Below are 24,794 nucleotides of genomic sequence, written 5' to 3'. Positions count from 1 at the left end.
TTAGGGTTAGGGCTAAAATGTGCTAATTTTTTTATATTTAAATAATTAATCTGAGATAATTCTTGGAATTACATACAAATACTAATGTTACTTGGAAGTCAAATCCTTAAGTGTAATACACTAGTATACAAACTTTTAGTGCTTTTGTGACTTCATTTTATCTGAACAGAGACTGTTTCCTCTTTAGTTTTTTTAAGATATCCGGATTTGTGGCCAAATCACTCTTCAGTCTATCTCTGTGGGATTCAGACAGCTGAAGCTTGATGAGTCAGTCACTTGGATGAGGTTGCACTATTGATGAATGTAGTTTCATGTCTGGTTTTTGGCTAGTATTATGTCTTTATATATTGTCTACTTAACAAATGTGGCTTAAGTTCTTAAACCCCTGTTATATTTCCTTTTTTTTTTTTTTTGTTTTAGTAATATTTCATGTATTTTTTTCCCCTTTTGTCCTGTTGCTGCTCATATGACAGAGCTCAATCCTGAAGGTGAGTGAATGCAAAATATGCAAAGTTTTATGAGTGGCAGTGTATGATAAACAGGTTTGGAAGGGAGCTGTTATTTTGCCTATTATTTATATAAGTTCTTATTATTCTTGGTTTGATGCTATGAAGCTGTGGGTATAGAGAATAGAAGGTCATAAGGACATTTCTTGGTGAAGCACACTGCACTTTCTCATTTATAACATGGGAATTTTGCATAAGTATTAAGTTCCTTGTACACTGAGCTTGGAAATTGGAAACAACTATACTTTCTTTCTTATATCTGTTTTTTCCCTTATATCTGTTTTTTATAACAGTTAGGCAGCTAAATTATATCTTTGGTACAACTGAACGAGCAATTAGGCATTTATGCTGTTTGGGATGAGTAGCTCTGAGAATGATGTCACAACGTCTTCATTCCAATTCCTATTGGAAACACCGTATTCAGGGCTGCAAGGCTGCTTTCTGTCTGAGACTACCAGCAGTACAAAACTTAGCTGTGATTGTGGTAGATACAATTCATGGAAAAGGTACAATTAAGAGACAAAAAAAGACTGGAAAATTAGCTTTTGTGTATACAGACTGAAAAAAGAGAAGGGTGGTTTTTGCAGTGTAGTTGTAGATGTGTTGAAAAGATGCAATGCTTGTAGAAGACATTTTATGAACTTTAAAAATAAACATATTAAATACACATTCCGTCATGTTTTGAGAAGGTAAAAAAGTTTGTCATAGATTTAGAGAACAACTGAAAGGGAGTTTGAAGTTTTGCAGTTTTTCTAAACAAAAGTTATAAATGAGTGTATTTGAGGTATGTTTTTCAATACTTATGCTCTTTCGAGCCTACTAAGTGCAGTAAAAAGAAGCAAGAAGGCAACTGTTACAGTTCCCCTTCCTTTCTGCTTTCTGGATATTTCAATGGACCTTGAGGTATTGTTCAGGAAGTAGGTGCTCAAAACATCTCAGTAAGATACTTCTCTTGACAAGAATAACTTACTCTGTGGCATGTTTCTGCTAGACAAAGTAATTAAAAAAATTAATGATCAATGAACTGTATAAAAACAAGTGTATATAGTTTGAAAGAATACCATTCTAAAAATGAATATTGGATTTTTGTTTTAAGAAATATCAAAACAAGATGAAAACCTTATCCTGAAGAGAATATTGCAGAGCACTGTAAACTTTGTAGAATTGTCTGTGACAAAACCTTTTTTGGGTTACTGTGGGGTACATTGCACTGCATAAACTATGTAGTAATATAGTAAATTATATATATATATAGTTACATAGTAAAGTATATAACTATATAACATACATAAACTATAAACTCAGGGTCATCAATAACAGAGCAAATTTAATTATCTGAATATTTAACATCCTAAATTGAGACATCTGAATTTTAATACTTTTTATCATGCTTGTTAATGTTGTTTCAAATATAACTAAATGAATGCATGAGGAATTTAGAAATTAAATAGTATCTACAGGGCATGTGACTGTTTCATTACTTAAGTGCATAGTATGCCTTTAAATACTAGTACCTTATGAAGTAACAGTAAACATCATCTGTTTTTTCAGATTAGAGGAGAATCTGAATTTTTATTTCCGTTTTTTTTCCTTCATTACAGTACTAAAATTGTGTATCACACAAAGTATCACAACTCTAAATGAAGTGAGGTGAATTGCTAGTCAGAACATCAACAGGTTGAAGAAACTGTGATTCCCACATATGGCTACTACTTTATATTTTGTTACTACCATTTAAAATTCTGAAATACTCTGAAACACTTCCCAACAAGTTTTCACTGTAGTGATAAATTTTGTTGCAGCTTTTTGGTTTGTTTTTCTTATATGTAGCTGTTTTGGATTAATCAACTAGAGATCTCCCCAGTCTCCTCCATAAGCTAGATAATACTTGATTTAGTTTTGATTTGACCTTTGTCTGAAATATTGAAAAGTTATGTTTATGATGAGGCAGACTGACAGCAGACTATGTAGAAGAAGCTGGTCTGAAAAAAACAAGAAAAGTATCATATTTTAAATATAAAAAGATATTAAAATCTTTTTGCCTACTTTTGCTACTAATTTTTTCCTCTTGATAAGTCTCCTGATCTAAGTTCAATACTAAGATGTTTGTTTTATGTTGTCACCAAGAAAAATTTTACTTTTCCCATCAGATGATGAAGATACAGTTGAATGAATCATTCTGACAGATCGTGGGTTTATTTTCAAGTATTCCTTTAGGAATTTTACTTGGAACCTGGAGATACTCTAATTTTGAAGACCTGTCTTCAATTTGAATGAGTCTTCTGCTCAATTTTCTATGATTTTATATTTGTAAGCTGCCACAGAATAGTTACTTGGAGGCATTATCAGCCAGCCAAAACAGCTTGTGAATTTATAAGCATGGAATAATCTGAGCCTTATGGTAGCATTTTTTCCCTGAGATGGGTCTTAGAAGTATTTTTTTCAATGGAAGAAATCTGAGAAGCAGCAAACAAACAAAATTACTAGCAAAATGGGTTGCAGGGATGGATATTGAATATTTGAGCTCAGTTTTTATCCTCTATGTATATACCTCTGTGTAGCTATCATTTTCATTACTTTTCTAACAGTAGCTTACTTTGTTGTCTCTAAAAATCTATTTTGTTAAACAAGGTTTTCCTGTAAGTGCTTCATCAAAAAATGTTCTTAAAAATCCCAACTCTCAACAGAGCATATAGTCCATATTTCATAGCAATGAACACTTCTGCCTTTTTCATAGAACATACCAGGCAATTGCTGACATGCCAGCAATTTGAAACAATATTTATATCTGAGGAAATTTTTGACACATTCAAATGTGTTTTCTTAGTGTTAAAGCTTTCTCTTTCTTCCTGCACCATTCTGATGAAATTGCTTGTGATAGTAGATCCCAATATTCAGGGCAGTAGTCAGTTTGTTCTACAGTTCTGTTTTATTATGATGCAATAAGTTGAAAGATAGAATTTAATGTACATTTGGGTAATAACCTCCATGGGATACATTATTTTTCTGAGCCACAAACCTCTGGCAGAAAATATGAAGGTTGCATAGATGTTATTTAAGAGTATATAAAAGAAGAGTAAATATACTCATAAAAAGCATTTGGTTTGTGATATTCCTGATGAAAATGTTGATGCTTCAATTCTGTATTTGAAGCATTGGGAATAATCACAGCTATTGTTTATGTCTAAGTGGTATTGTTAGTCTAGAGCATTAAATAAATCTAATTTTCATTGCATGTTAATTAGTATAAGTATAGTATGCAGTAGTTTTGTTAATAACTCTTGCTTTCCCATTTATATAAAAATGTTCACTTGAGAAGGTAATTAGAAGTGGTCAAATTTAAAGATACTTCAGGTGGAAAATTTTAAGAAAAATGAGAATTTTATATATTTATAGATATTATAAATATATAAATAATATAATATATTTATATATTTTTAAAAAATGAAAATTTTGGTTTTAAGGCATTCCTTAATCACATTAAATATCTTGTTATACCTCTTTGAGGACAGTGGTATGAAGTATCCTGTATTCAGAATGTGGAAATGAAAAATGAATGTGTGTTCTTTCATTTTAGGAATACCAAGAGTTTCACAGTGTACCTTCAGTCTGCCTTTGAAGTTAGTTTGCATTCCAGCTCAACCTTCCAAATCAGCAAGCCACAAGATAACTATTGATACCAACAAACCTCCCATCAGTTTTATTACCATTTTTCCAGGTGGGTTTTTAAGTATAAAAGGTGGTGTTTGTCCATGTGAAGTAATGAGGTAATTAAAAAATCTTATGTTAGTATATTAAGAAATACAGTTTGAAAGACTTGATGGCATAACATTTCAGCAATAATACACCTGGGGTGGTGTATACCTATCTCTGGTAAAACCGCAGATTTCTTTACATGGTATAGATCTAATTTTTATGTAATGCAGAAAATAATTTTACATAAAATTGTTTTAGCAGTGTTGTAATGAGGAAATCGTGGGCATTCATTTAAAAAAAGGTGAGCAGGGCAAAGCAGAAGTGGTAAATGTTGTATGTAAGGGGGTACAGTTGCTTTGGAGGATGACTTGTGGAGTATTTGATGTATCAGTTTGAAGCTGATTATATTAAGTAATTTCAGTAGCCTTCTTGACCCAAAAAGAAGACTTTAACATATTATTATTTTCTGATGTACAAACCTGAACTATGTTCTCTATTCAGCATTATATTAAAGTAGCATGAAGAAGAAATTAATTTCCACTTAGGACTGGAAGAAGAAGAATGAAATTGAGTACCATAAAGTGTAATGTTAAGAAAATAAGTTTTGCTGTAATTATGTGCTCACAACTGGAAGAGAGAGGAGGTGGAAGTTACCACAGGACTACTCTGTGGTACAATATGTTGTAATCATAAGCAAACAAATAAAAATTGAGGATGCATTACACAAAATGTTTCCATGCAGGAAATCAATATCATGTTACTGTGCACTGGCAAACTGAGTGCTAGTTGCTGATATTAATTAAAATATAATGTATAAAACTCAAAACTGTAGAAAAATATTATCTAGCGATTTCAAGAGAATTAAAAAAGTGACTCATTTATCTTAATAATAGACAGGCAAAAAAAAAGGTAATACAGTTGACTTCAGTAAATATTTGTGGCTATATCATGGGTCTAGATGATCATATTAGCACAAGAAGAAACTAATCAACAGGGTTTATAAAGTGATTGTGAGTAAGTTCAGTCTGGCAGTGATTAAGTTTTAGAAATTCAGATGACTAAGGTTCTGGAACAATTTGATGATAGCTATTTTTAAGGATTTTTTAAAGGATATGTTTAAGCGTAGTATTTTTAAGGATTAGCTGCATCTCTTTAAAAGCTTATATAATATGTTTTAGAGCAGTGATGTAGGCTTTGTTGGTGTGTTACTTGTTGTTGGGTTTTGTTGTTTTTTTTTTTTTTATGATTTTTTTTTTTGTAGCATGGATCTCTTAATTTTAAGGATAAATATAGCTTCTCTCGCAATTGTATGTGCAAAATTTTTTCTTAAGGGTCTCTATTTTGAGGTTTTAGTAATGGGCTTCCATTATGGCTAAGCAATAATGCTTTCAGAATACCACATTGTATTTTATTTTTAGCCTAGGGATGCATTATTGAGAATACAGAACAAAGCATAGGACCAAGAAGGTATTAAAATGTTCTGATTTCTGTTCATTCCATTTACAGTGATTAAATAAAGAGTATGCTGTTTATTATATTTATTATTATGGTGTAATTTTTTGAACAAACTTTGAATTGGTGAATGCAATAAGAGTTGTATCTCTTCTTCTGTTTTGCCTTGTTTTCAGGAGAAGTAGTGGGAGTAGTGGTGACCAAGATTAGTTTTAAAAATATGGTATTCTATAATTAAACCTTTTAAACTGATATAATCCACTACATGGAATGAAAAGAAAGGTGGACATGGATGGACTTTGCAGAGTAGCTAGTTTTAGCAAGCTGGATGTTTGTTTTACTCTGTACTAAAAGCTAAAAAGAGAGTGAACTTAAGCATTTTAATGATAATTTCTGCAAATGTTTTGCATAAATAACTGAATTAAAGGTAGCCTTGCATATGGTGAAAGTGCAGTCTTTTTGCTGTATACTAGTTGCAGTTATTTTAGAATATACATACTGATCTCTGGGAAACCAACTTTTTGTTTTCAGGCTGGGGAAGGGAAACTGTGTGGCTCACATTCCACCTGTGAATGAAGGAAGGGTGTACCAAACTGGTGATACTTGTTACTTTTGAACCCTAAGTAGGGAAACAATCTCATTCAATTGCTTGTGCAAAGACTGATATAGTCCTGGCTATGGATTGAGGTTTGCCGAATGCCAGGGTCAAATTACAGAAAATGGTATTTAACTTTCTTTTTCAGACTTTGTTGATCCGTCTGAGGGTGACCAAGCAAATGCTCTGGGATTTCAGTTTTTAGCTGGTTCAAAAACAACTCTTCTTGCTTCAAAAACATCACGTAAGTTCTATCAGTATTAGATTCAAAGAAGCCTGATCATCAGTTAGAATATGTACAAAATGAGAATATGGCTCATAAAAACAAGGATAATCAGTGTTTGAAAATTAATGCAGGAGTTTCAAAGTATTAACTGATGGTTTCTTATCTCCTTTCAAGAATAAAATTGTATAACAAAAAATCATACTCAAAATATACCACACTACAGTGGTAGTTCTCTGAAGAAATTTAGTTTTCTTAAAGCTTTTAGCAATGTTTTTATTCATAAACTAATACTGTCATTATCATAATGGAAAAACCTCTCATCTTAAAGGAATTTCAACATCTGTGTTTGGAATTAGTCACCTACTGAAATTTTTGAAAGGGATTAAAAAGCAAGTTTCTAACTTTCCACTGACTTTGAGTAATCTTTGACTTAAATTAGGCATCGGACCCTACTTGCTTCTCTACATCTGAGTAAAATGCCCATCTCTTCTCTTTAGGTGTTTGTATATCTTTGTAAGTAAGAGATTATGGATTCAAGAGCCTTCTTATTATGGTTACAGAGTGTATGAACATACATACAGATATGCTGTTACCTGGTCCAATATCTCTTGTATAGGGCAGTTTGTGATTTAAATAGTCCTGTTCTAACCACCTGAATTTGAGCTCTTTGAAAGAGATAGGTTCTCTTAATTTTCAAGAGTTTATGGTCTTACTCTATACTACTGCTCAACTTGCTAAACTCTTTCCTGGCATGTGCCTTGGAACCAAATAAGTTCAATTGTGTTTAGCATTTTCCATGCCAGCAGAGCACAAAGTCTTCATTTAATACAACAGACTACAAATTGAAAAGCTAGAAAAGCAACTGTGCACTGCAGAGTGTTCAATTTGAACACTGTGTGAATGCTTTGTGGAAAGTGCTTTGAGTAAAATATCACCATTTGGTTTGTCAATGGGAAATTTTTTTAACACCGAGATAATAGTCCCCACTGTTTTTGGAAATCCGTATTTGAGATGGGCTAAATAAATATTGATGGGGTCAGCTGTGAGTTGTGAGATAGTATCTAATGTAATCATATGTGTTAAAAATAGAAACCATCTGGAGAGTAATTTTCATTGTATCAAGCATAATTTTACATTTCTATGGATCACATCCATCTGTATTGTTTTTTGTATGCATTATTTAAATGCTGTTTTATTGTTACTTTGTTTTTAATATTTCTTTGAATAGGAGATCTTAAACAGATTTAACTAAGCTAGAAGTGCAATAATAGTTTTGAAAAACCAAAGAATTGAAAGGATTTACAAATAACTTTTTCTGGATTGCAGTTTAAATCTTTGATTTAGACTTTCTTGCATAGTTGTTAAATCTGATTGTTCTAAGGACGAATTTGTTTCTGTCTAATGAATATATTTTAGTTTCTACTGAAGGCCATAACTTTTAATCACGCACACCTCTACCCCCAGTCCTCAATCTTTTCCTCTTAGGTTTGTTTATTCACCAGCTAGGAATGACACTTGCAGTATTGGAATAAACTTTCCCACACTGCTTTACTTGTGAAGCTCCTTTGTTAAATGAACTTCACAATATCTGTTTCTCTTAGTGTGGCTACTCATTTAATGTGTATGGGAATCCTAACTTTAGAAAACAAATGAGTAGTATGATGTCACTTTCTATGTTAGCAGCCTGTTTCCAGCATCCACTTCATGCATTGAACTGAGTTGGTTAAAGAAGGTCTTAAGGGAAATTTGCTCATTTGAAATGTTACCTAACTAAAACTTATTTAAGGGCAAATATTTGTGAAAACTCTGACAGTCAAGCATAATTCAGAATATTTTTATAAACAGAGACTATTGATAATACAAAAGCATTGTTTGGTTGAGTATCATGATACTGAAATGCTTGTGCTTGACTGAACAGATCTTCCGTGAAACTAATGAATGTAGATGAAATGATGTATTATTTGGTAGGTACTTACTCTGCTATGTAGCACTGAGTTTATACTTTGTAAAAGTGCTTACATAGCGTTTTAACTGAGGAAATGTTCTTCAAAAATAAACCTCTATGTGTCAATACATTTTGGCTAGAAGTAATGATGTTTCAGAAAAGAAAAAGAAGTTTTTAAGGTCAAGCCTTATTTCTGGTTTTCCATGAAAGGAGTTTATCATGGACAATGGAAGAAGACCTCTTTTTCCAATATTCCTTATCAAATGGACCTTAAGTTCTGAATGGGAAGAGCTGCATGTAGCAATGAAGCTTGTCAGGTTCAGTTGAGTTTCGTTGCTGAAGCTGCAAACAGAAGCTATATCTGTTTTCATGTTAGTTTTTAATTCTATTAGCTAATCCATTTTAACCAGTGTAGCAATTAAAGATATTACTTCAACTTTTCAAGACTGCTGCAAAGAAGCCCAGACTGAAGTACATCTTGACAGAAAATATGTATTAAACAGTAGCTTGCACCAGCTAGATAAAGACTATAAGGCATTTTTTTTTTGGCTGAAATTTTTAAAGTTGTCTTTTAATCAGAGTGTAAGGAAGACTTGACTGCTAACTGTGGCTAGGGTGTTTTTCTTCTGATGTGGGTTTCCTAACTTAGAAGTGAGCTGAATCTTCTTAAGTTCCTACTGGCAGAATAGCTACTCTTAATGCTGGTTCTATTTGGACAGCCTGTTGTAGTGTGAAAAGACTTTGTAATCTAGTTAATTTATTGGTGCCCATAAGTTTCCTGGTTTTCTGATAGAGAAATTTCTGAAAATCTGTTGTAATTTTCTGTAAAGGAGCTTTTTTTAACAGAAAGACTAATACAAGTTGGTTAACCATCATAAAATCATGGCATGAAGAGAAGCACAGTTATTTCTTTTTTCTTTTTCACTATATTTCTGTTTAAAGCATGTGTTTAGTTTAACAACAGATTCTCAGTTTTATAATGTTTCTAAATCTAATTTTTCTTTTTTGAGAGTTGGAAGATCACATAAAGCAAATGGCTGCAATGTTCTCTACTTGGGCCGTGGTAAAATTAGATTGTGTTTGTATTGACCAACAAACAGTGTATGGAAACTAAATGTGCAATTTGGAGGAAATTAGTTTTGTCAATTTTAAACCATTAATGTATTAGATATGTCAATTATAAATGGAATGACTGTTGATTTGGCCTGAAAACCTCTGAGCTAATTTCCATCAAGGAAAAAATCACTTAAGGCAAAGTATGATGATGCATCTAAGTAAGTCTAGCTATTACATTGTGAATGTTTAAAAAATGGCTATTAGGTCGAATGCTATCTTTAGCAGATGGTGTTTTTTTCTTTAACAAGCATGTTTTTAAATAAAACTTGCTTCTTTCCTGTTACACTGTAAACAGAATTTGTCATTTGGTATTCAGTGAAATACATATCCTGGGAATGATGCCAGTGGTAATGTCAAACAATCTTGAATTAGTAATGTTGAGAAAATTTTAAATAAGTACATTTAAGTTTAAAAGAATTCTGGTTAATTTGATTTACTGCGGACCTTTTTAACAAGGGCAAAAAAAAAAAAGAAGGAACAATTTTGTGTCAAGTTCTCATAGCTACATTTCTATCTCCTTTTTTTGTTAGTTATTAGCGGATGTGTAATGAAAAGATGTAAGGAACTAACATTTGAAAATGCTTTATCTGAAAAAATTAAAAGGCTGCTATGATTTTCCACAATGGTTTTCTCAATATTTATTAGTTAGCATCAGTTAGTTCTATTCATTAAACGAATAGTAATATTAGTTAATTCTGATTTCATAGAAGCTGGAGAGAGGATTGTACAAACATGAACTACAAATAAAATCTCATTCTGCTAGCTTGGTACTTAGAAATTCACTAAAATCTGATGAGTTAAATGAACTTTCTGGGACAGATAACAGGATCTGGTTTTACATTTCAGTTTATATTAACATGTCATTTCTCCACTGAGCCGTTTTGAGAAAGTCATAGTGTGTAGTTGGATAAGAATCACTTTCTACTAATACTAGTTGTATTTAAAGTGAAGTATAGCACAGTCAATAAAACACAAGTATTTCTTTAACACTAGTGAATGTACATGTCCTAAGAAAATCTCATGTAAACTTTGGATGCAGTTAACAAGTTCTATTTGAGTGTTAGTAAACTTTTGTATACTGAATCTATGTGTCTGAAAACTGAGTTTATTAGTCTTGTATTTGTTCTTGTATTCAAAGAACGATACAGGATTCAGAGTGATCAGTTGGAAGACCTTTGGCTGGTAACAAAAGAGCTCATATGCCGACTAGAAGAGCATTTCAGGAAGCAAAACTGCAAGGATTTTGCATGTACCTTTTCTGGTTCAATTCCCCTGCAAGAATATTTTGAACTAATTGATCGACATTTTGAGGTATGTTCCATAAAATGTGACTTTCCAATGGTCTGCTAGTTTAAAATTGGATTTTAGTGCAATGATTAATCAGATTATAACTGCAGTATCCACAGGTATTTGGCTTTCAGAAAATACAAAGTTGTGTCTAAGGGAAAGTCTCTTCAGATTTAAAAAAACCTGCCTTTGTAGAAGTATAATTGGAGGCTCAAGGAAGTTTGCCAGACCAGAAATAAAATAAATGTAGTTACTTTTTCCTGTTTGGCCATGCAGGTGACAATGAAAAATCTCCAGTAGTTCAGATAGCTTGTAGAAATAACTAATAAAATAAAATACATGTATTCTTTTCCCCATACCTTTCCAATAAAAAGTGAGAATTGCTATTTGAAAATTTCTGTTAAACTCATCTATTCGAGTAAAAGCAACAACAAATGTATGCAAGAATGAGAAATACTATTGCTTGTTTTTTCATGCTGCTGAATTTTCTGTGAGGTGGAGCTGTCACCGCCCAGAAAGATGGAAGGTGTCATTGGGATTTTCTGGGATATTTTGAGTAGTTAGCCTAGATCCTGGTCTATATTTCAAGCTCCTGAGTAGTTATTCTATTGTCTTTCAACTGATTTGAGAGTAAAAAAATGTTGATTTTTTTAAAGTTACTGTTTTTGTTGATATACCTCAAACCTAGCCTTCTTTAGATTGTACAGCAAGCTTAAATACATTGAAGTTCAAAATACAGGTGTGATTTCTGGGATTCTAATTTAAACTCTAAGTATATTGCAGCTGGCTCTTTCGAAATTTCTGAATTTATGCTATAATTATCTGGTCTAAAAACGTCAAATGATCTATAAAGACATATCTATGCTTCCATCCCTGTTAGTTTCAACATACCGGGTTTTTTTTTGGCAAGCTTAGGAGAAAATTGCCTGAGTTATCCCTTACCTGATGTCCCTTTTTTCCTACTACTTCTAGTAAACCTTGATAGTGTTTCTTTTTTCCTTAGCACCTCTGAACTTTTTTTCATAATAATGTACTGACAGAATGACATTTTCTTGTTTTTAAATATAATCTGTTATGTAAATTAAAGAAACTTACCTTTTCTCTTCATTTTGAGGCATTTTTGCCTGCATTTGGAAAGCTGTATGTCTTGACATTTCTTCTGCTAGCTATAACATCAACTGTACAGAGGTATCAATGCTTTTTGAAAGACTCATCTTTGGTAATTTTTATTTTTGAGGAATGTACTGGAAGGTATACATCCGGTGCCCAGATAATAAACATTATTATTTTATCTTTTAATAATTTAATCTTTTAAATGTTCTTCTGTGAACACTTCAAGGAATTTTGTTGCTGTTCGCTAGTCATTATAGATAAAGGGAAAAAGGATTTAACTTCAGAAAAAGACAACCATTCGAACAGCACAGAATTCAGTACTTCTATTCATGCTGAAGGAATAACTATTTGCTTTCTACTGCAATGAATATCAAGTCCAGTACACTGTATATGTGTCGTAAATAGCACACCAAACCAACAAGAACCAAGTGGCTTGGTGGTGAAACTTCATTTTTGTTAGTGGCTTCTAGATGAGATATTTATGCATTTTCACAGGTTATTGTGGCTGTTGACAATTAGTTTTGATTTCAGTAGCAAATGATAATTCTTGAAAGTGTTAAACTTTACAAGGTGCATAAAGTACAAAACTGGCATGAACGGCATCATATTTGAGTATTACACTCTGTCTCAAAAAATTTCCTATCCTTCTCTTGTTTCATTTGGATTGTGCATACATGAATGTATATGACACTTAATTCTTGAAAACCCTTGAATTGCAGCTACGTTTGAATGCTGAGAAGTATCAGGAGATGTTATCTGAAAGGGCTGTACAGTTTCGAGCTATTGAGCGGCGACTGCTGACACGATTCAAAGACAAAACTCCAGCTCCTCTTCAACATCTGGACACCTTGCTAGAAGGAACCTTCAGAGAGGTCAGTATAGTTTGATTATGAGCCTAACCTTTCTTTATCTTGTTGGTAAAACCCGGCTTAAAGCATATAAGCTATGCTTTCCTGGTTACATTTACCATCCAAGAGACCAGGAAGCAGTAATTTGTTTAACCTAATAGTCCCTGTAACTTTCCAGATGATTTGCAATAGTTTTATTTAATCTGTGACCACAAAATCTTTACTCCTGGGTCATACCAGCTTGACAGCACATCATTCTTTCCTAACTGATGTTGATAGTGTAAATATTTTATAGTTCATGTGAAAATATTTTATAGTTCATAGCTTGTGTAAATATTTTATGGTACACTGTAAACTGGTGGAATGGTTTCGCTGGGGTAACATTCACAACAAAATTGTCTGAGACTGACCATGTCCTTCCTATGGGGATTTATGTTCTAATCATTTCAGAATGTGGTATCTGCAGAAGAACAGTGTTTATAAAAAAAGAAATCCTTCCCAAACCATCCCCATACTGAACAAAGAATAAACCAATTTTTCTTCCTGCCTCAGCTCTGTGTTGCTTTAGGATAAGTTTTTCATGATGTGTCCTCTTTGTTAAGAAATTATTTTATGTGTTTTGGGCTTTTCTATTGGAGGACCTGATTTTACATTCTGACATGCCTTGCTTCAGAAGCTGAGTCACATGTAGAGTTCTTACTGGAAAAAAGATTTACCTTTGCAGTGTTGTATATCACAAAAACTAAAATCCAAAGGTGTTAAGGAAAAAGTAATTTTCCCTACTATTTCATCTAAGAAAACATTTATTTAAATTGGACAAAACTGCTTTTCATTGTATGCTTATATATAAGTCAGATTTGCTTTTATTCCAGTCTGTACTGAGTTCACAGGAATATTCTGTTCTTTACTGAGTTCACGTGAATTCACATGAGATGATTTAAGTTTGAAAGTGGGGATTTTCTGGTTGCTTTAATAAATACTAGGTATTGTGCTAGATGGGTTATTCTTTAACACTTTGAAATGGCATGACTAAATAAGCCTGGAAGATTAACATAAGTGAGTTTCTTGAGTCTGCTTTTGCTGTGTAGAACTTTTTGCCTTTAGACTTAGGGCAACTGGGATATGCTTGATAGTTTTCTTGTGTAGTTGATTTGAAAGCTGAATTCTGAGAATATGCAGAAGTCAGGTTGTTGAAGTAGATGCATATTGCCAAAGCTTATTTTATAAAGTCTTTCAAACCAACATTAGATGGATGCTTTTCTTAACATTACTCTTGTAGGATTTTTGAATTTGAGTTAGAGTAGTTGAAAGAAGAATGAGGAAAAAGATTTCTTTTCAAAGAAGATATGTTTACATTTTTTCATAATTGTCTAAACTTGGTAGATTTCTTGGTAGATTTCCTTTGTAATTTCTTTTCTTTGTGGGAATTCCCTTCCAAAAAAGAAATGTTGTTATTGTAACTATAAACAAAGTATAGTAAAATGGTGATTGCCATAGAGACCCCACTGCTGCATGTGTTATTTTGAAAGTGAGAGCTGTGGTAGGATTTAATATTGACTCTTCTCTGGGGATGAAATGAAATTGCTCAATGTTGCTTTTTTTGTATTAGAAAAGACCTTGTTTTCTTTAATTCAGTATCATATTCTGTCTTTATTTGAACAAGTATGTCTAATGCAAATAGTTGAGGTATTCAAAATATGATAAATGTGTTTTCTGGAAAGGAATAATGAGGCTGCTTAAATATGAACAATCTCACTCCAAAAATTCTTTTAGGCATGTAGCTTTTTGACATTGAAATAAATATGCCTTTTCTTATAGTTGTCTGAGAATGTCATATCCTCTCTTATGTTAAATATTTTTATAATGAGAAGAAATTGCCTTGTTTTATTCCCTCATTTTTCACTAAAGTAATTGTTATGTGCAAAGCAAAGTAAGGTTTTGTTACTTCTCACATTGTGTTTTGTACTTGGAAGGGAAATTTCTGTATTTTGGTTTTATAGTGCATTCCAAACCTTTTCATCTAGAGTGGAAAGGGCTTTACAGTTAGTGAGTGTGTGATTTTATTCATCATTTTAACACAGAATTTCCAGGACTTGGGCACCATATGAATTACATTCTTAGTAAAATAATTATTATAGTGTAGGATTTTTTTTTTTAATTGAGGCTTTAGTATTATAACCTCTGCAAATCCCCAGAGATATAAAGGTGTCTTGCATTGCTGTCTGCATTTCTTTGCAGATGTATACCTTTTTATGAACAACTTTTAAAATACAAATCAAATAATGAATATTCAACTCATGTAGTTTCATTCCCCAGGTGTGATAAATACTTTAAACATGTTCTGTATGGTTTCTTTGCCCACCTGCAAATAGTTATGAATTTCTGAAGTGATTCAAATTTTACAACTAAAGTAGATTGTAAATGTTAATTTTCAGATTTTCAGCTTTAAGTAACAGTTGTGTTTGTGTAATAGGCAGGTAAATGTACAAAGCCAAAGTTACAGATTTCAAACTGGAGAAAATTAATCAAGCTGCATTTCATTCCCTGGTAAAAAGCATTTCTATTTATGAAGTAATTTTTTGCATTAATCCTTGTACATTACCAACAAGGCAGGCCGTATTTAGTGCCCCAATAAAATTACTGATTGGTCTATTAAAAGGAAACTTTAGCTTTACCTTCCATCTTGACAGTAATGAAATGTGTAAACAGGCATCAGTGTGTGCAATGATGAAAAGCTTGCTTTTAGTTTTTTAGTCCTGTTTATATTTTCTTCTAGAACTTGACCTTCTTAAGTAATATTTTAGATCTAAATAGATTCAAGTGAGTGTTAACAACAGTTAACCAATAGTGACATCAGGTGATCCATTCTGGAAGGAAAAGGAAAGCTGTTACGTACATAGTAGTCTTGTGCATTTGGAATAGGAAATGTTATTCTTATGATCTTGAAGGAGGATTTGTAGGAAGGTAAAAATAGAAAAAAAATCAATGAAAATAATAGAAAAAATCAATTCAAAATAGATTCTATTTATATACCCATGAAATTCTTGATCTGCTAAAAATAAGCAGTGCACGTGGACATGCTGCTAACACTTGCTCTAAGAAATAATTTTAATAAGCTACATTTAAAAGCCATTAAATGGTAGTTGAGATTCCATATATGTTTTGTAGTTTAAAAGACTTCAAATATGAAATGAGATTGTAGCAAATTTTATGGTAGCTGTTGTAAACAGCATGTACTTTGTATAATGCTCCTCTACTAGAGACATATTATTGCTTAAAAGTGCATTTTAATAATATTTTATGTCTACAATGTGTTTTCTGTCATAATAGAAAAAAATATTCATAGTTTGGCAGTAGCTGCAGGTTCTTACCCTGAAATCATAATTTTTATGCATTGACTCTTGGCAAACATTACTTGGATTTCCAGGTACAAGCTGGAATTAATAAATGTCATAAAAATGAGATGCTTCAAATTCTTATTTCAATGCACATGGATTTTATCCTACTGAATATAAGCAATATTTAGCTGTAAGCTGTGTTTAATTCTGTTTGGAAGCCTACCACAGTTACATTCTTTTGGGGAAGGAGGAGGATGAATTTTAAATATGGGGTGGAGTTCTCCCAGGGCACTGACTGTTCTTTAGCCACTTCTAAATACTTAAAACATGAATCTGAGACAAGACTGAGCAGTTCCAGTTTACAAAAAACAATGTAATTACAAAGAAATCACTTCTACCTTGCATTGTTTCTGTTACTATTAAAAAAAAAAAAAAAAGCCAGAAAAAACAAGGCAAATCATGATTTTCCCGTATCCTCACATTTTCAACATATATAGTATAGTTTCCTTCCTATTCTTTGATGGCACTATTGTGCAGTGGCTTAGGTTTCCCTGTCTTCTGAGGTCTCTTCATCCCCATCCTGTAAAACCACTGACTTTCTTATGCTTTAATGATGAGATCTTATCTTTTGCTGTTGGCCCCAGTCTCCCTCTGGCAGTTGCTTATTTGTGCACTGTCAAGCCAGCACATGAATTAGTGCTGACTAGCAGTAGCCACCTACCCAGACAGAAGGGATGATGCCCTCTGCCTCAGTAGAAACAGTTAGATAATGTTTCTCCCCTCCTGTTCTGCTGATAAAAATAAAATTTAAAAAATCACATATAGAGGAACTGAATGATTTATGGTGCTTCATGTTAAAATTTTGTGTGGTCGTTGGAAATGACAGTTTCTAGGAATGGACTGACAGAACAAATCTGACATAAATGGCCAGCGAAGTGCCATAATCTTAGACATCTAGACTTAAGAACTACATCTTTTCCAAATTGTGGCTTTTTTAAAGATCAGTGATACGTTTTAGCTTTTCCTTGAGGTCTTTTATAAATTTGAGACTATCTTCCATTAGTGAAAGGATTTAACACATTTTTCTAACCAGAAGTAATTGATGCTGAAAATTTGCTTCCTTTATTTTCTCCTAATTCAGCTATTCCTCTGTGTTCATATTATTTATTTTAATACTGAATGACCTGTCTCTCACAAACAGTTGGCTGTAAGTAGTAATAAGGTGATTTTCAATATGATTTCCTAATCATAGTCAGTAAACAGTTAGAATCTATCTAGATTACTTTGCTGTATTTAGTACACAGTTTGTATTTATCTTATCTTGGTCTTGCATCTTGTAAGTTCTGTATATAAATTGCATCTTGAAGAGATAAATGCACATGGGAATTTTTCACCTAAAAACTCTTCTTGAAACAAATAGTCTTTCTGATTTCAAAAAGTGCTTATAGGTTTTTCTTTTAAGGTAGTAGGAAATAACACAATCTTCCTTCTGGAAAATAAGTGTAGTTTTTTGTCATCAGTCTGTTAAAAGTCAACAGGAAACCCAATTGCTTCCTAGTAGAGACAACGTAATTCCTTATTTAGACTAAAGAAGGCAATTCCATCAGGAGGATCCATTTTAATTACTTACATGGCAGTAAACTGTATAGGAATTTGTTGCCTGTTACTGAGAAAGCTTTGTCCACATATAAAGGTAGCCCTTTTCCTTGAGGTCTGAGATGTGAGCTGTCCCCTCATATACAGCCCTGGAAGTTAGTTGGGCAGCTTGGAGCATTCAGTAGAGACTTCTGAAGAAACAAATGCATTTTTGCAAAGGATTTGGAAGCCAGATGTGTCTAAATGAATGCACTGGTTCTTTTAATTAGTAACATCACAGGATTTGTCCTTTCTCTTTCATATGGAAGTCTTGAAGAAAGGTGCATATATTTGCAGAACTTTGTGAACTTCATTAAACAGCTGTTTCTTTGACATAGCCTAATTTAAACAGAAAGATGGACTACCTCATGTTTTTGAGATGAAGTTTAAGCAACTGCGCTATTAATGCCAGCTGCCAAAACTTAGGACTGGCCCATAGTTTTATGTTTTTATGTTGCAGCACAAGATTGATGCTTAAGTGTCCTTCTGTTGTTTGTTGTTACTTTGGTTTCTTTTTTTTGGCCACTGTTTCGATCCTCTTGGAACTCCTCTGTTCCATGTCATTTTCAGAATGACTCTGAGTAGCTGTACTACATGACAGGATCTATTCTGGTCTCTGGTCTTAAAAGTTGATATTTTGGTAATCAAATCTAAAGCAAACTTCATTTTCTTTTTCTCAAATAAAGAAAAGTATGTAGAGCAGTACACAATCAAAGCATGTAAGATCAGATCTGCAGCTCAAAGAACACGCAGCTCATGTTAAACAGTTAACTGTTTTTTTTTTTGATAGAAGCCTCCAAAAAAAGAAAGCTGTGATACAACAAACGGTGCAAACTAAATGTTTCATCCCTGAGCAAACTTAGAAGGCCAAGGGAGGTGCACTAAATATTTATGTTTCTTGAGATTTTGGCAGAATGTGTAATGAAACTAAATTTTGGACAGAACTTAAAGGAACTTAGAATCCCTCTGAGCACATCTTACTTAACTAGACAATTGTGAGGAATTTTTAGCCCAGTGTTACTGATCATGCATGTTATGTCTCTCTTTTGTTGTGGTTTGTGATTAAGCAGGAGTGTTGCAACCTTGTCAAGCAATATTTTATGTATTTAAATAGTGTGTGCTGGTTCTTGTCCATTTTAGAGTATTTGACACTATAAGGCAAAATTAGTTTTGGGTGTAAATCATTACAGCATTGAAAGAACTACTTGATTTAAAATCTCTGAAATGTGGCACTTCATATAAAAAACAGTTAACAGTTTAAAAATATCTAAACGTCAGCATATTTTGTCCTCCTTTTGGAACACTTGTGATCACTTTTCTGAACAGATCATTGGCTGATTTAAGTCCTCATTTTTCCTGAGGTTATAACATATGGGGTTCTGGCCCAATGTCCTTTTGCTGGGGGTATTGTCACACATCTGATTCACCTGTGTTCAGCATCAGCTAGATGTGAATGTGAGGCTATCTGGAGGCTTTACACCTGTGTCAAACTCAAACAAAAAGGTGTACTAATAGCCTTCCCATAGTACTGCATTGATGTAGCTATGTGGCTCCCAGGTGGGGATGGTTCTCCATCTCCTGTCTTTCAGCTGGTGTGGAACAATTCTATGACTGTCTGCTACATTCTCTACAGCTCTGTTTTAGTCTCTTGCTGTGCTGCTGGGAGCTGTACCAAGCAGTTCTTCAGGTTAGTATGCTCTAGGTTTGATTTTGTATCTCTCCTGCTCAGATTTTTCTGGAATCCAATTAACTCAAACTGGTGACAACTCTTTAGGCTTTGTCCAGTTCCTGGTACTGAATTACCCCTGAATGTATATTTGACACTTAAGGTACTTTATAATTCTGTGAAGGAATTTTTAATTGTGCGTGTGTGCATGAATTTTCTTGTTATAATGAAAAATACAGACAGGTGTGTGGAAAAGAGATCCACTCCAATTGGAAGGTCTAAAGTTATTTTCATCTGTTCAGCAGATTTGGATCTTGTTGCTATGTTTGTGCTTTCTTTCTCCCCTCTTTGCTTTTCATTTTCTTTGTTTCCCATTTTTCTCTGCTCTCAGAATAAGATTCCCCCAGTTATCAAATGATAGCCTTACATTTGATTTTTGAGTCTGTCATTTCTGGTTCTTGATTGGAGACTCGCATGACTGAGCTGACTTCTAGCTAGACAGTTTTTTTGTTCAAGGGAGCTGGAAAATACTCCAAGTTAGTGATTCTTGGTGGTTTCAGACTGTTAGATATTGTAATTTCTTTTGATATTTACGTAATGATTTCAGCACAAAGATGGAAAATATATTGAAGGCAAATGCCTTTGCCCTCCTTAGATGTCAGTGTTCATGTCCATGTGCACATACATATCTATAAATACTCATAATTCATCATATCTTCATTTTAGTCCTCAGAGTTGTTCCTGGGTGTATTTTTAGTATTTATATAAATTCCAGATTTCTACTTCTATGATAGGTGGTACCAACAGGTCCAGCACCTAAATTACTGCAGAAAAAAATAGAATCTCCTAATTTTTCTCCTTATCTCATTTCCATCTACTGATTAGGAAGCCAGTCTCATATTTTCTAATCTGTGATTACTACACTGTTAGGTGTAATACCAAGTATGTTTATTACAATTTTTAAAGTAAATACAATTTTCTAATGTTTTGAAAGGCAAGGTACTGTTCCTTGCAGTATTTTAACACTTGCAATGTGTGGAGCACTTGGATTGTTGGTGGTTTGTAGTCGGTGACAAATAAAACTCAATATGTTCTGTTCACTAAAACACAGGGAATGACATTAAAGGTCCATTAACTCTTTGTTTAAGCCCCTTAACTCTTTTCCTTGCTTATTAATCAGTTGATAAAAATCTCAAAAGCAATCATTACCGATTGAGTATTCTCTCTGCAGTGGCACTTCTGACACACAAAGCCTCAGCAACTTGACGTTTTGGGCATGATTCATTACTTGATTAGTAAGGACTTTTACCTCAAAGCAAAACCATTAGGGTTTATCATGCATGACTCAAATGCTATATATCACACTCTCTCCTGTAATAGTCATTTTCCCCAGATAATGTCAGTGAGAGCTACACCCATAGTATAAATTAGCTCTTTTTGGCTTGAATAAATACGCTGTTCCTTGGAGGAGTTATATTTAACTTCTCTTGTTTTATTGCTGTTTCTGCTAAATGTAGCTTTTTCATAGCCACTAGAAGCAGCTTGTTGGCTATTACATATAATTAAAATTCTCAATTTTACTGGTGTTCAAATAGTGTTATGTTTCTATTTCCTTTAGACTTATTTAAATTTAACAGTGGAATACTTACAATATCATCAAAGCCCCTTTTTATTAGAAGATGTATTCCAAAAAAAGGTCTGAAAGTAGTTAACTGTTCTTGGGAAACATATATTAGAATTACTGGCAAAAGTCTTCTGTATTTTGGTCTGTGGTAGCAATTACATACTTCAGTGTGGGACAGTCTTCTGTCAGGTTAGTCACATCACAAGACTGGGACAAATAGGTAAATTGTTCACATTATCAGTAGGATTTTTTTTTTTTATTTTGTGGTGGGAATTGGACACATGTAAAAGAAAGAAACAGCACAGCCATCACAAGAGAAAGAGATTGGCAGTAAAATGGTCTTGTGTGGGTAGATATGGCATAGAGTGCCTCAACTGGAGTCTGTTGGACTGCATTCAGTCTGGTCTGTCATATTTTCCAGCTACACTATGCTGTGTCCTGCAGCCCTGTCTACTGAATTACTCCCCTTGAACCTGTGAATAACCAGCTTTGAACACCCACTGCTCCATTCAAATCAGTAAAGGAGCAGAGATGTGATTTTTATTAATTTCTTCCCCCCACTCCTCTTGGGGTGGGGTTCCCACTTTAGTCCTGTAGCACCACTGTGACCTCTTGAAGGATTCTCCAGACTTTGGTTCAGTCCTCAGGGGCACGGGCAGATTGTACCCTCTGGTGTATAAAGGCAATGTAAGAAGTTATTTTTGTCACTTCTTGTGATGTAAACATTCTCTGGCACTTTCTGTGACATTTGTTTCAATAGCTTATGACTTTTTGAAGGGGAAGAAATAATATCCCCTTGTAATGGTAGATCCTGTATCCTCAGCATAATATGAGGTCACCAGACCATATAGGAGGGCTTTCTGTAGGGACTGAAAGAGCCTGTGGGCATTTGAATGAGTGAAAATGGAACTGGTTGTCTACAATTCCCCAAAGAAAAGAATACTGATAAGTTATTTCTTTGAAAGAAATGTCATATCAGATAATCTGGATTATTGGATACCCTTGTTGAAGTTTAAATCATTGACAGTCTTACTGGGAGAAGTGTATTCCATAGGCAAGGGAGGAAGTGCTATGCAGTAGTGTAATCAAAACTTGAGTAAAAAAATTGATACTGTCTTCATGAAAGGAGGGAAACACTCTTATTTCATGCTCCCTAGAAAGTTTTGTGTTTCAGCCCTGTAATTTTGTAGTATGGAAGAATTTGAGGCATAAAAAATATATAGCTAAGAACTACTGAGTGTTCCTGGTAGAAGTCACAGTGTTTACTTTGGGAGTTTCTATACATGATCTTAGTGAAATTTCTCTTTTTAATTGAATAGTCCAGCTATGATGAATTAAGTGACTATTACAGGGTTATCAATTTTTCTTCATTTCTTCATGCAGTACTATGAGCATTTTTGGTGGCTTGGGACATAATTTTAATAGTTTGCTTTTGGGTGGCTACTGTACATGTTTTACCAGTGTGTACATGGGTGCAAGTGCCTTCAGATAGCGGAAATAACATTGAACTAGATAATTTTCTGCTGTAAGGTCAAGATAAAGGTACTGATTTTTTAGATATACAGTAGAAGACAGTTTTGTATTGTAGATGGATGTCAACTATATGTTGGTTTCAAATTCACCAAATTCACAGAAATTCACCGAATTCACACTTTCATACTTGGATTCAGTGAAATTCCTGGTTATACATTCATTATACCAACAATAAATACTAAGGGGGAGAGCAACATAATTCATGTAATTCAATAGCATATTATGCCAAACTCAGATTTAAAACCAAACAGAAAGATCTCCCTTGCCCCAAAATCAAACAAGAAACCACATAGGAAATAAGTATTTCCTGGCCAAATTAACTAAATTATTTACTCATCTACTGCTTGCAAATCTTGGTATCAGTTGGGTATTGAAGTGGATTTGGTTGTAGCTGTACTGTATACCTAGCAACACCAAGCTATTTTGTCTGCAAACTTAACTAAAAATGTTTTACATTGGTCTGTACAACTACTTACTTCCATTACCATATAGAGAATGAGCATCTAAATTACTATTCTGTTTTTCTTGGGTAGTCTTGCAGGTGTGAAATTTGATTTAGTCACTGGTGATGGCTGGCCCAAGATGACTTGTATAGACCAATGTCAGAGGTGGAAATAAGACCTCACATTATCAGTCCCCTGCTCTGCACACTCCTGTTCAGCTCAGTGAAGAATCTGTGTAGTATTACTTACTAGTGGCAGTATAGTAGTAGACTGTGGATTCCTGAAGAAAAAGCAAATTCAAAAACAGTATAGGTGATTTATCATTAAAAAAAAAATCTGTTTCCTTGTGTATGTGTCCTTTGCACTCAGATCAGGGCTGCTGCTTTAGCCACTACCTTTCTGTGGAAAAATGTAACTTGTGTGGTCATTCTCCCAATTTAGATCTTTTTAATAAAAGGTACAGTTTATATTGGAGCCAAACTGTTGGTTAAATCTGTAAACTAACAGAAGAGAAAAGAACTTTCTTCTCCATTTCTTCCTGCCAGTTGGCATCTCAACAGGTCTACTTTATATCTCAGTTTTGCTTAACTACTAACTTCTACAGAGTATTTTTACATTGTAAAGCTTATAATTATTCTGTTGTGGATAGTTTAGTATGAAAGGGGAAAGTTGGTTAATGAAGGAAAATTTGACATAATGAACTGTGAGGTTCAGAAGTCAGGAATGAAGAAGACGGTAATGATGAGTATCATAACTAAAGACATAAAATTTTCAGGCTTTCATTGAATAGAATGTTCTGCCCATTCTGCTTGCCTTGAGTTCTTTGACAAAGTTTTGTGGCTGCCAATTTCTTGGTTTAATATTAACAATTTGTTTTGGATACAGACTTAGTGCTATTTAGATATCTTAAAATTACGCGTTTGCTTGAATTTCTTGTTAGATGCACAACAAGGACCCTGAAATGTTGAGTTGACAGAGTTTGACCATAATAACTGTAATCCTTCTTTTTCCAGAAAGCTTCTTGGTGAATCTAGAAAACTGTATGTATGGCTGCTGAGGCTATACTTGCCAGTTAAATTCCTGTAATATGGGAGAGAGAAGTATGGAAAAAGACATTATATATCACAGGCAATGGATTTTTTAAAAAATGGTATTTTTAAAGGAATCATTCCATTTCCCTTTAGGAAATTTGAAAGTATTTGGAATGGATAATGTAATTTTTATCTTGTTCATTGTTTATATTTTTAAGGTTAGTCTACTTAGAAAAAGCAACACCTATTAAAGGCCTTTGAATTCAGAGTCTTTCATGTTACAATGAGTCTATTTACTGCTGTCAGTAGGCTTGTAATATATTTAGCTTGAAGAGGTTAACAAGCATACCTTGGAGTGTTACTTTTATTTTCTGTTCTGTGACACTCAGCAAAATCCCATTATACAATTGAGTAGTATTATAATGTTAAAATGTTAATTTGTTCTGCATTCCGTTAAAATTGGATTTTTTTCTTGTGCGCTGGCCCATGCGTTTTGTATAAAACCTATAATTTAAACACTACTCCATAGAAATGCTCTAAATTAGTAACCTTTTGCCTTTGCTACTTTAATTACATCTCATTATTTAGTACTTAAAGAGCAACCTCTAGCTACTGGTTAAATATTTGCTAGGTAAATAGATTTGTCATGTTAAAGAAAACAGTAGCCCTTGCCTTGGTTGTAATGTGTTTAGGATTTCAGAGTTTTAAGAAAATTATGTGCTTCATGTGCTTTAACTTCT

General features: G+C 33.5%; 1 protein-coding gene across 5 annotated transcripts in view; it reads left to right on the top strand.

The window, feature by feature from the left end:
• The window catches only part of BBS9 (Bardet-Biedl syndrome 9), a 278,787-nt gene that overhangs the window by 60,165 nt on the left and 193,828 nt on the right, over window positions 1-24,794 (top strand). For all 5 annotated transcript variants that reach the window (XM_021553258.3, XM_021553256.3, XM_021553257.3 and 2 more), the window contains 5 exons: window positions 474-488; window positions 4,084-4,224; window positions 6,398-6,493; window positions 10,675-10,847; window positions 12,656-12,808. In XM_021553258.3, coding sequence (XP_021408933.2) covers window positions 474-488; window positions 4,084-4,224; window positions 6,398-6,493; window positions 10,675-10,847; window positions 12,656-12,808 — 578 coding nt within the window. The remainder of the gene's footprint in view (window positions 1-473; window positions 489-4,083; window positions 4,225-6,397; window positions 6,494-10,674; window positions 10,848-12,655; window positions 12,809-24,794) is intronic.

Source organism: Lonchura striata, chromosome 1 (assembly GCF_046129695.1).
Source record: "Lonchura striata isolate bLonStr1 chromosome 1, bLonStr1.mat, whole genome shotgun sequence".
In the NCBI taxonomy this organism is placed as follows: Eukaryota; Metazoa; Chordata; class Aves; order Passeriformes; family Estrildidae; genus Lonchura; species Lonchura striata.
The sequence above is the reverse complement of the archived record's forward strand: the minus strand, read 5'-3'. Positions and strand labels throughout refer to the sequence as shown.